Source organism: Hordeum vulgare, chromosome 3H (genome assembly GCF_904849725.1).
Source record: "Hordeum vulgare subsp. vulgare chromosome 3H, MorexV3_pseudomolecules_assembly, whole genome shotgun sequence".
Lineage (NCBI taxonomy): Eukaryota > Viridiplantae > Streptophyta > Magnoliopsida > Poales > Poaceae > Hordeum > Hordeum vulgare.
In genome coordinates this window covers 69,243,836-69,256,358 of record NC_058520.1, presented here as the reverse complement: position 1 = coordinate 69,256,358, position 12,523 = coordinate 69,243,836, and the positions used below count along the sequence as shown (strand labels likewise).

At 44.2% G+C, this 12,523-nt stretch overlaps 1 protein-coding gene across 1 annotated transcript; it reads right to left on the bottom strand.

The window, feature by feature from the left end:
• Nucleotides 1-2,752: 2,752 nt before the first annotated feature.
• On the bottom strand, nucleotides 2,753-8,206 carry LOC123443004 (aromatic aminotransferase ISS1). Its single transcript, XM_045119213.1, has 9 exons — nucleotides 7,808-8,206; nucleotides 7,681-7,728; nucleotides 7,060-7,188; nucleotides 6,229-6,288; nucleotides 5,850-6,006; nucleotides 5,506-5,612; nucleotides 5,331-5,389; nucleotides 3,678-3,786; nucleotides 2,753-3,440 (listed from the first exon to the last, which is right to left on the bottom strand). Exons 1-9 carry the CDS (start codon nucleotides 7,868-7,870, stop codon nucleotides 2,988-2,990), a joined length of 1,185 nt encoding a protein of 394 aa, XP_044975148.1. The 5' UTR covers nucleotides 7,871-8,206; the 3' UTR covers nucleotides 2,753-2,987.
• Between the last annotated feature and the right edge of the window lie 4,317 nt (nucleotides 8,207-12,523).

Genomic DNA, 12,523 nt, shown 5'->3' with positions numbered 1-12,523 from the left:
AAGATGGTATATGCTAAACTATCAAAGTACAAAATATTCAGATTCTAGACTTAATACAGAGGGGTAAAAGGATTAGCTATACAATGAAGATAATCTGAAATTTAGTTGTGTGTTATGAAGAAACAACAGATAACACACAACATCCAAATTTCCCCATTAAGAAATGTTGATTTCACTGGATCACACTACAATCAACAAATATTAGATTAAGTAAGCTGGAAAATAGCCTCATGTAAACATCAAAGTAAGCTGGAATCCAAATCGCTGAAGCGTGATGTAAACAGTTAGCTTGCATCAAAGTGACCTCGTTGTCTAGTGTTTAACTCTCGGATGCAAGGTGTTAAATTTCAACAACGAAACTTTAGTTTAATATGCGATCCAAATATTCAAAAGCAACAGTTAAGCACCAACACTGTAAGAGTGTAGTCGATTCAAAAAATAAGCTTACAATGATTATGCTATCATTTTCCAGTATATAGTTATGACTACCAAATCTATAATGTTCATTCTCGGCCAACCTAGGTCATTACAAGCCGCTATTGTTGGCGTCGAGTTGATCTTAACCTTGTAATAAGAGGGTTTTGCTTTTTTAACCAGCACACTGAGAAACAAAAGGATTTGCTCACCATGCACATTGTGAGTAGGGTAGCTCCTGACAATGCCATGTCCTTCATTGATTACATCGGACAGACTGGTAACCAAGATCAATTTATCAAATCCCATTCCATCAGGTTAATCAGTAAGTTGGAGCTTGCTTTTCTTCTTGCCGTTCGATACTATTGTTTGGCTGCTTGAGTTCATACACATATATTAAAGAATAGAGCAACGCCGCAGAGTAAATTACCTCTACTCTCTGATTATGTTTGTAATAGACAACACCCATAATGTGTCTCTGAAAGCCTTTCATTTGCACAAAAATAAGGGGGTACGGATGCTTATTTCACTTCTTTATTTACATCTACCAAGCTTCTTTATCCAAATTCAGAATCCTGCATATATGACAGGATGTTGTCTTCTGTTTTGAAAAAAAAAAACAAGATCTTGCCGCAGCGAGAGGCTGTTGCGTGCGAAGTGGTGCCATCCCGATGTCGTAAGAAGCAATTTTTGAGATGCATACCTGTATGACTGCATGTGAATAATCTGTCCAGAAATCAAGATCCATGACGCGGGCCACGGGGTTCCCGAACAAATCCTGCAGCCGGCCCTCGAGCCTACCATCCCGACCTGATCCGCATCGCTCCGACCTCCGCCATTCCCCGCCTCCCGCCGCCGTCCTGCTTTGTCGTCGACCTGAAATACGCAGCGTCACGCTGGATCCCAGCCCGATCCGTGTCGCGCGGACCTCCATCTCTTACCCGCGGCGGCGGCTATTGCCTCCTTAGCAACGGCACGGCTGGAGGACGGCGGCGGAGGTGGGTTGCGCAGTTGGGTGGGCAAGTGGTGCCGACGGTCGGCGCAACACCGAATCAACCGTTGCCGGGGTCAGTTGGGGCAGGACGTGGCGGCCTCCCTCCCCTCGCGCGAGCACGGCGAGCGGCGGCCAGATGGAGGTGGCCTCCCTCCCCCCACGCAAGCACGGCCGGCGACGGCCAGATGGAGGCGGCCTCCCTCCTCCTGCACCGCCCCTCACCTCACCGCGGCTCCAGAGTCTGGATAAGATGAAACAGAGCCTCGAGATTGAAATTCTTACAAATGTAGGGATATTTTTGAAAACATGAAGCGTTTTCTCAAAAACACTTATGAAGGGACTGCGGGTTGAATGTCATAAATAACAAGGGCTTTTTTGTAAAATCACTACGACGGGTTTTCCGACAGAATCGATAGCCTCTTTATTATTAGGTAAAGATAAAGATATACGCGATGATTTCTTATAAAGATCGATTCGTATCATGGTTCATGGGTGTTCTGTGTTCAGATAGAAAACACTTACAGGTCGTTTGGTACCTATCATTTCGGCCGGATTTGGCGGATTTCATTTACGAATTCCAGGTCTTTACTTGTTTGGCTGCCACAGAATTAACCATTGGAATTGAATGATCATTTTCACCTAAATCCCTCCCCCCAAGAGCCGCACTATTCCCTAATCTCTGCCTCCACCCCGTCATTCCTGTGGATTTGCCGCAGCTCTCCTCCTCCCTGAGACCACTCTCTCTCCCCGATCCCGCTCCTCCCCATCTATGGCGCTTCGATTCGCCGCCACCAGCGAGCCCTCCCTCCTCCGCTGATCTCTCTCCCTCCTTTCTTCTCCTTTCCCATCTCTTACTCGCCTCCCCCCTTCCCTCCCCCGACCCCCAGTTACTCCGCCCCGCGCTCCATCCTACTGCCAGGAGCAGCAGCCGATGACCCCCAGTTGCTCCTCCCCGCGCTCCGTTCTTGGCACATGCTTTCTTCGGAAATCAATATGGCAGCCAAATAGGAAATTTGGACTTGGAAACCAAATCCCACCGAATGAAATCTTTGCAGGAATGTGTTTTCATTTTATTTCCACCAAATGAAATGAAAGCCTAGGTACCAAACGAGCTGTTAGATTTATTTGTCGAAGCAGCAGCAGTCACTTCTGTCAGCCATACGAAACTGCGGTGTTTTCAGTTTCCAGGCTCTGCTGAAACTGCAAGCCAAGCCAAGAACAGCAGAACAAACAACTCGAGCAACGCAGAGCGTGTAAAAATCGCCTTACAATTGTCGTGTTTCACTTGTGTATACTTGCTGGGAAAAGGGGTAAATGAAACAGCAGGAAGCACCAGACAGAGAATTACGACACCGGCCTGGATGGCTGTTTATTTCGCCCCAATTCTCAGTACACCAATTGCCATCCCCATCAGGCACCTCCAGCAAGGGCTATTCTGTAGTATGATACAAGCACTTGCACATTACGGTGCTTTTCCTCCTCTGAATGAACTAAATCCCAGCAGGATCATATCGTCGCTAAAAATCGGGCTCGTGTGGTCTGAATGTAGAAATGTACTCTTACATACAATGGGCCGTTGTTACTGTACCATTCCATCGGTCACCAGCTCTTGCAGCCCCTTCCTTAGCCTCTCGGCGGCGAGCCTCGTGCCTTCCTCCTTCAGTCCTCCGAAGGAAACGCGGATGTATCCGGGGCCTCCGCTGGCGCTCCCGGGGATCACCGCGACGCCGTGCTTGGTCGCGAGCCATCTGACAACTTCAAAATCGTCTTTACAGTTATCTGGTAGCTTAGCCCAGAGGTAGATGGCACCCTCCCCACCCTTGACAGCATCCTCGCCAAGGGGAGACATTGCCTCCACAAGCAGCTTCCGGTTTATCACGAGATCTTGCACCCTTTCCCTGATCCACTCTGGGCCAGCCTCCAATGAGTACAGAGCCAGGCGCTGCCCGATGATGGAAGCACAGATTGGTATGTTATCTTGCACCTTAAGGAGCTGCGCATGGAAACCATCGGCCTCACTTGGATATGCAATCTGCAGCAGTCAATTGATCAGCTCTTGTAAGACTAACTGATCATCTTCCTACTTACACAGATTGCAGAGTGCCTTGTCTATTTAGAAATAATGCATTCACTGGTCCAAAAGTATCGGATTAGCAACAACTAAAGTACTTGTGCAGGATATATGATACCAAAAAGGTTCAGTATTCAGTTGTATAGCAGCAACTGAAGCATAAGCAACTGAAGATAGAAAAGAGCATGGTACGCTTACGTATCCTACACGCCACCCCATCATTCCATAAGCCTTTGAGAACGAGAAAAGGTTGACAATGTGATCATCCTCTAGGCAGTAGTGCTCCATTCCATCATACATAAAGTACCTGGAAAAGACCAACAAGTTTTGTAACTGAGTTCAAGATCTAAGTAATACTGTAGTCAAAGCGAAAATATTATAACTGGACTGCAGGCACTACGCACGATTTATTTATAGAACATAGAAGATTAGCCATTTTCTGTGCAGTAATGAATCTAAAACCATTGCAAAAGACAACATGTTTTGATTCTATTATTTACAATACTATTTAGAATATGCATGAAACACAGGCGCTGTATAATACAAATTGTCTACAAAATATTGAGGAATTGAACGTCTCCACATCAAACCCTTGTGTTACATGTGTTGGTCCATACATATTTATATTTACGAAATTATTAGTAGTGCGATTCATGAGCGAAGAATCGTCAATATCAGCAGCAGGGAAAGAAATAGCAAAACCAATATCAACATTCATCAGTCCACTATTTGGGCCAGTCATGTACAGATGTAGAACGATATGCGATGTAGATAAAGGGACTCAGTATGAGACAAATAAACCAAATATTGATTGCATGATCACAGGGCTAAGTACAGATCCTGTTCTTTCTGATGCCACTTAGTGGTCACCACGCTGCCCGAGAACAAGCCTAATCTGGGATTGCTTTCTGGAGGCTGCAAGGGGAAGTCCTTTACTAATTACTCAGCATGGGATTCGGATTCATTCTAATCCCTTCACTTTTAAAACACTCTCCTAAAGGTTAACCTGTTAGTTAATCGACCTTGAAGTGATTTGGAGGGGATATTTTTCGACACCATCAAAAGGTAGATCTTTTTACAAGGTTCAATCGATAGATGTGCCGTCAACCTCCCTCATACCTGCTTAAGGCATTGTACATCAACCAAGAGAGGCTCGTGGCGGTGATACCGCAAATGAAAATCACTAGCATTCCAATAAAGGGCAAAAAGGCAATCATGCAACGCTACATGCATGAATGGATGGTGGAAGACAAGCTTGTCACTACCAAATGTCACAGGCTCCAATGAGGCCAAGATGCGCTTCAACGCGAGGGACGGGGGACAGACAGGTTGTTAGCATGGTATGACCCAAAACATCAATCCTTCTGCTAGAGTTGCCACCATTAGGAGGACTTTCTGAAGTTTATGAGCAGGAGAATCTAACTAAATTTGACAAATCATTGCACGGCATAGATTTCCCTTATCTTAGCAGTTCCAGACTCTATTGAACTGTTCATAGCATTACCTTTACTCACAATCTCTACCAATATCATTAGCAGTTAATTACCTTATCCACTTTTATTTAAAGACGATGCTAATGGCATTTTACATTCTGATGTATTCCAAAATAGCTTATGCATTCACATTAAAATTGTACTCTATAAGTCACTTTTGTGTCATTTAGTTTGCTTATATAGTAACCAGTTCTCCTAATCTCTAACCATGATTTAAGGTGGTAATATTCAGATGTGATTCATTGTTTTGCATACAACATTATGTCTGCACTTCTCTGATTTTTTTAAGTATGGGACAGGATTAAGGAGCTTTAGAAAGCACAAACAAACAAATGCAAGTATATCAGTATTAACTTACTCATAGGTGTTGTCAACCACCAGCCATGCACCAGCATTCCTGCACAGGTCTGAAATTCTCTGAAATGACAATTCAATATTAGAAATAACAAATGCCAACTTCATGTTGGGTGTGCGGGTGTGTGCAGGCATACAAGAGAGCAATGTGAGTGAGGGAGGGATGGAAGAAAGTTAACCTGTAACATAGGCTTGGGAATAAAAGCTCCAGATGGGTTTCCCGGATTAACAACAGTAACAAGTTTAGGGATAGGGTTATTTTCTTTCAGCGTCTTCTCCAACCAATCTGCATTTTTAGGCGCAGTGTAAAATATGCATCCCAAACAGATTAAATTTCAATCGAGAGGTTTCTATAATAGAAATCGATGAGGGAGTCGATCTGTATAAATTTTCTTGGACCACATCTAGAGGTCATAGCAGAGCAAATGCCTATGGCACCACTTAATCTAATAATCTAAAGTACATTGCACTCATAAGTTAAGCATGGAAATTTCTTTTACATTAGGTACGGTAGTCATATTACCAACATCAGGATGAAGAGTCTTGGGATTGCTAGCACCGACTAATATATCAGTGACGCCAGTCATCTGGAATGACATGAAGGCATTGAAATAATATGGTGCAAACATGACAACTGAATCACCAGCATCGCAAAGGGTCAGAACCAGGTTTACAAAAGCCTGCCAAAACACAAAAGAGACCAGTGTAAGAGATCACTTTATAGCACAAACCTAGTTGTAAAACAAGATTTAGCATAGCAGTCGTACACGGAAGCATGTATTTCATACAACTAAAACAGGACATAAATTGGGGACAATAACCTATAGTCTGACAGCTAAACAATGCAAAAGTAGAGGCACGAGAAATCCGTGATAAACCAGATGAAAAGTAATGTGTTTTACCTGATTTGCACCAGCAGTCACCATAACTGACGACTTGGTTAGCTTATTCTCCCTGCGAAGCTGCAAACAATCCCTAAAATATCAGCAATGGATACACTACCTGTTTATAGTGCCAAGAAGACAATGTAGAGAAATACTGATAGGGCTAACAAGAGTCGAGTTAAACAATAGTAATCCTCCAAATATTATCAACAAAAAATCTTATCCCAGTAAGCAACAAACAGTTAAATAAGCATTGAAGGTTTTATTGTACTCCCTCCATTTTTATTTACTCCGCATATTAGGTTTGTATAAAGTCAAACCTTAAATACTTTCAACAAGTTTGTAGAAAAATATATTAACATATACACCACCAAATCAATACCATTGGATGCATCATTGCATATAGATTCACATCATATAAATTTGTTACTGTAAATGTTCATATTGTTTTCTACAAACTTGGTCAAACTTTATAAAGTTTGACTTCAGTAAAAGCTAAAATGCGGGCTAATGATTTCGAAAGCTGATCAACGTGGTGCTTCAACTCTATAACTTTGTGGACCACATCTTCGACTCTATAACCCACTGTCATTTTTCTCTCATAAACACATGGCATACTGCTGTCCTTTAATCAACTAAGTATATGAGCAGAAAAACATACTTTGGATTGACAATTAGTCTCAGCACTAAGATCAAATACCTCTAGTAAAGAAGTCACATGACAGTGGGTTAGCAGAAGGCACATGGGTGTTTTTGTCTTGCATGGTAACGGCTTTATGTGCAAGGGTTGCTAACATGGGGACATGATCCAATGCTAAGGAATATATAATTCCAGATGAAAAGAAGTACCTTCTCGAGAAGTGCTTCTCGAAGCTCGGGAAGGCCATCATCAGCACCATATTTACTGGTTGCTGGTTCCCATACAACTTCCTTGACCTTGTTCAGGGCTGTCTCAGGAGGTTGCCAATAAACAACTCCCTGCATTCAAGATTTGCCCAAGATTACAAGAAGACAACCGATGGATCTCTTGTAAATACGCATGGCCTGCTCGCCTTGATAGGAAAACATCAGACACAATTCTGTCACAAACAGATGTGGGGTGTATCACTTCGCACAAACACCATTTCAGGAAACCTAACCCATGGGCGTAAATCATGTCAATCTCCGATCCCCCATGCTTGATATTATATAATCATTTTTAAAAGACAGTGCATGATATATACAGTCAATAGCCGTGTTACGTTGAACATATCAAGTTATCACGTGTAACCTACTCCTGAATTACCTTACAATAAGTTGAAAGATTTACAGAGACAAGATAGGGGTTCACTGATCCATTAAGTTCACATTTTGCCTTTCTTTTCCGCGATCTTTTTTTCATACCATTAGCCTAGGATCCCTCCAAACAACACTCCAGGAACAAACACAATGGAAGAAGTAACTGCAGGCAGGCAGGCAAGCAGGGGTTACCTGCGCAAGCGACATCACATCCGTGGCCCCTCGAAGCAGCTCTTGTATCTGCAAAGAAAAAGACAAGAAATTGTTTGGGGATAATAAAGGCAGGAGATTGTTGAGGAGGTGGGGAGGCCTGTATCACCTTCACCATGACCGGCGCCTCCGTCTCCACGCACCTCTTGGCCAGCTTGGCGAAGCTGCCCATGGCCTCCGGGGACCTCCGAGAAGCTGGAAAGTGGGGATTCGGGAGACGGATTTGAGCCGGAGATCCGAGGAGAGGAAGCAGGGAAGGCAGGCGGGGCGGGGCGGGGCTAAGAAGGCGTGGAACTGGGAGGAAGGGCGGCCTAAATAATTCCCGGACAAGGACCTCTGGCTCTGGGTCCGTAGTCGCCAACTGATCCCGAGCGAGCTCGCTCACCAACCCCAGAGCCGGAGGACTGGGCACTGGGCAGGCAGACAAGGAAGAAAACTAGTGAGAGATTCGAGGAGCCCGGACTCTTTTTTTCCCACTGTTTTTTTGTTCTTCTTTTCTGTCTCTTCCCGTGGACTTTCCTGGCCAGGAGGAGGAGGAGGTGGATAAGCGTTGAGCGCGCGCGCTCTCTCTCTCTCTCCTTCCTGGGACTAATTTGTCTTGATTTTATTAAGATGAAAACGGAAGGCATGCAATTTTTATTTTATTTTTTGCGGGTGAAAAGGCATGCAATTCTATTGAGAGAAAGACAATGTAGCACTAGTGTTTTTAGCAGCCGTTCGGTGTCAAAATAAAATGAGAGTTCTTTTGCTGCTTGGGGATTTAGAGCAATTTTAACCGAACGATCCATTTCATCCGAACGTGTTTGTTGGTTCTGCGCGGAAAAAAGATGACTCAACGCGGAGTCTTATTTCTGTTTTACATTCGCTTTGTGTTTGTTCGTACCTATTTTCGTTCCAAATTTAAGACACATTTATGTGTCCCCTCGTTCGTGTGTGTCCGGGCTTGTCCCGTTTGTCATCCATCCACCTCTTTTTGTTCTTTATTTTATTCACTGGACCACTGGTTGCTTTCGCAGGTCGATGCCGTTGCGCCGCCGAACCTCGCCGTTGTCGTAGGTCGCTGCCGCCACACCGTTGAACCTGCCTCGCCGATCGCGGGGTGGAGCGCGCCCGGCTATTTGTCCCCGCCCCACTAAGCAGCATCGTCATGGAGAACTCGTGCTCCTACCGCACATGTGCACCGGTGTGGTGGCGTCCGTGCTCACGCGGCGTCGCCTAGCCTCGTCATGCTCACCGCCCAGTCACCATGCTCACCGCAAGCTCAGGGCTACAGTGGAGGCCGCGGGGGCAGGGTGGTGCCTCGTGCTCGGCTCGGAGTTGCGGCGGGGCTATGGTGGCAGCTGCGGAGTGTGGCGGCGCGGCTCGGAGCTCCGGGAGGACATATCCTATGCACCGAGCAAATATGTGCATCCATTGCACCACTAAGTTTTAGGCCAATAGATGAAAAAAGAGTGGCCCGGATTTGGTCACAAATGAGAGAGTATGCCATTTTGCAAAGACACCCCTTCATTTTATAAAAATCAACCCGAACTGCACATTTCTTCTTCCTAAATCGTGTACGTTCAGATTTTTTTGGCTCAAACACAAAAAGGATGATATATTTTAAATCAAATTTCTAATTTTGGATCGGTTTTGGTTGTTGTATTTATCTTGGCGAGACCTTTGAGAGAATATCAACAGTGGACATATTTTGATTTATCTTTTTTGCTTTTAAAACTGTACTCAGAACTTGATGTTTGGTCACAGATCTCATCGAAACAATGATGTTAGTAAAAACAGTTCTGAAATTCGACATCCCATTCAAAGAATATATTACCCGGTTTTATTTGGACAAAAAATAAATAAACAAACAACTTTACCGATGGAAGGCTAAGAATGTGAGAAATGGGGTGCGGGTTGATTTCTAAACAATAAAAGGTCCACTTTGTAAATATACCAGCTATCCATCTCTCTAGCCATATCATCTCCCTCTATTTTCTATCCAATGGCTCATCTAGCATCGATGCATTGGGTGCCTGAATTAGGTCGGTGCACTCGATACGTCCTCGAGCTCCGGGTAGCTGGACGTGGTGGGGCGGGACCTAAAGGATGTGGCGAGCAGCAGGACGAGCGCTACAGGGGTGCGGCAGGAGCAATAAGGCGGGAGTTGGGTGAGCAGCAAGGCGGAGTTGCGGGGCAGGAGTAGCAGGAGCGCCCATTGCGCGAAGACGACACTTGTGCACCGGCGTCAAGCTCCCTGCTTGCTTGCTACGTGTTTGATCAAATGATGAGACGAACATATATCAAAAAATGTGTCTATTCCGTTAAACGCATCAACCATTCATTTTTTTAAAACGGAAACGTTTCCCTTAGAAAAAAGGCGGACACGTATGAGCGGACGTACGATCCAAAATAACAAAATCTACTTCGGTCTGTTGGAGTGGCTTTTAGGCCTTGTTTGATCGCACAGGGTTTGAAGAGGTTTGTAGGGGATTATCTCCGAGGGGATCAGAAACCCCGCAATTCCCCGCATGTTTATTTGGTGGACAGGGTTTGTGGTGAGCAAACTCCTTCAATCCTTTCTAATCCCCTTCGATTTCTTCCTACCCACGCGGCTCAAAAACCTTATTTTATGGCTCAGGGAATTGACAATTGAGAGGATTTGAAAGGATTTGGTGGAAGAAAGGGATTCATCAAATCCTCGGACCCCCTCCCTTCCTCTCTCCATCCACCCCTTCATGCCAAACAAGGTCTTAAGGGGCAGTATTTAACGCGGACAATTCTGGTCAAACAAATGGCCAGGTATTGTAGACGGAAACAGCCTCCTTTTGGGAGGTGAGGCTAAAGAACCCTAGAAGGTACGTACCACCGGTGCTAGATCTCTGGTGAGGAACACTTTCCGTTTCCTAGGGAAATCTGGGACTAGTATTATACTCCAGGTGCGAACAAAAAAGGCCCGGAGATGGAGGCAGAGACCCGGCCAGCCAGCCAGTCAGCACGCACGCACCAGACACGGATGAGGGTGGCACCACACCACCAACCCCGCGAGGGGAGTCCACGGCGACGCGCGATTGATGTCATCGATCGATCAACTCTATCTATCTACTACCCGCACGAGGAGAACGAGGAGGGAAGGAGTGGCCTTCTCGGCTTGGCTTGGCTTCTTACCGGGCGGTCGGGAGTCTGGGCGTGGGCGTGGCCGCGGCGGGTGACGACGACTGTACGCCGTTCGTCCGGTCCCCGGCTCAAGGCTGGGTTCTGATTTGTACGCGATGGGCGAGTGGGTGGTTGCGTCGTCGGGTCCCTGTCGCGGCGTGCGTGCCGTGCGTGAACTGGGCTGGCTCGGATCGGTTTCAGGCGTGAGCGGTGACGTGACGCCGGCCATATGATGCGGCATGGAGCTGGAGGTTTGGGGGACGGCATGGAATCATGCATTCGGTGCTCAGGCCGACTTCAAGGCATGTTCACGTTTGGTCCGTCCCTGCCTGTTTGTTTGGGTGGAATGGGCACACAAAACGCGGCACAAGCCGATGCAAACGGACAAGTGTTTGTTTTTCGTCCGTTCGCGATTCATTTCAGATTTAAATTTAAACCTGGTTCATATCCAAATGAATAGGCCGTGGACGTGCATGACGCCTGCCTATGTCTTTTCTCTCGCCCGCGTATCGGGGATATTTTTTCCCGTTTCCCTTTTTCCTCGCAAAACCTTCCCGTCCTCCCTCCTTTCGCCTTGACCCGACCACCGCCGCCATCCTGACAACCACTGTCACCTACCGAGAAATGTTTCTTATTTCAATTTATTTTTCTTCTATAAAATAATTCAGAATTTTTCAAAATTTTGTATTTTAAAGGTTTTGAGTTTTGGAAAAACGAATCATGAAATCATAAAATGTTTGGTAATTTAAATAAAGTTTCAGGAAAACATAAAATGTTCACGGACTAAAAAATGTTGATGATTTTAAAGAACTGTTCCGATATCGTAAAAGAATTCAAAATTTTGAAAAATATATTCGTCCAATATAAAATATTCAAGATTTTGAAAATGATAATGTATTCAAAACATATCCATGAATTCAAAGAAAATGTGTGTGAAATTTGATAAAATGTAACAAAATTTGATAACATGGACACCGGGGCCATCATCAACGAGGATGGCAAAAAAAATAAGTGGTAATATGATGGGCCATCGTGGTAAAATAAAAAAATAGAGAACGCTCATATGTTAGGATATTGAGCCATATTTATTTGGCTATAACGTAATATTTTTATTTACCGTTGCAACGCACGGGCATATTTGCTATATATCTATCCCTACTAATAAAGCACCTATTGCTTGTGTGGTATGTCATTAAAATTGCCTTCAAAATTCTCTAATATTACCCACCAATGCCACTATATACGTTATAAAATACGTTTAGGGACCAGTTATACTACGTTCTGCTCGCTGAAAAATACACAGCACCCGCCATTTGGGCCAGCCCATGGGAGGGGGCCTATTTTTTAAGTTTTTTAGTTACTATTATTTATTTGTTCCTTTTTATTTTTCTAGTTGAAATTAATAAAAAATAAACTTTCGAAATTCAAAAAATTATATTTACATAAATGTTTGAGAAAACATAAAATGTTTCCAAATTCAAAAATTGTCCGGGATTTTTGTAAAAATGTTTACATATTAAAAAATCGTAATTTTGGAGAAAACATTCGTGAATCAAAAAAGTCCATCATTTTGCAAAATTTCTTTAATGCAATTAAAAAATGTTTGATAATTCAAAAATGAATTACTCGCCAATTCACAAGAAAATACTTGAAAACAGTTCATAATATAAAATATTGTTTCGAATTTAAA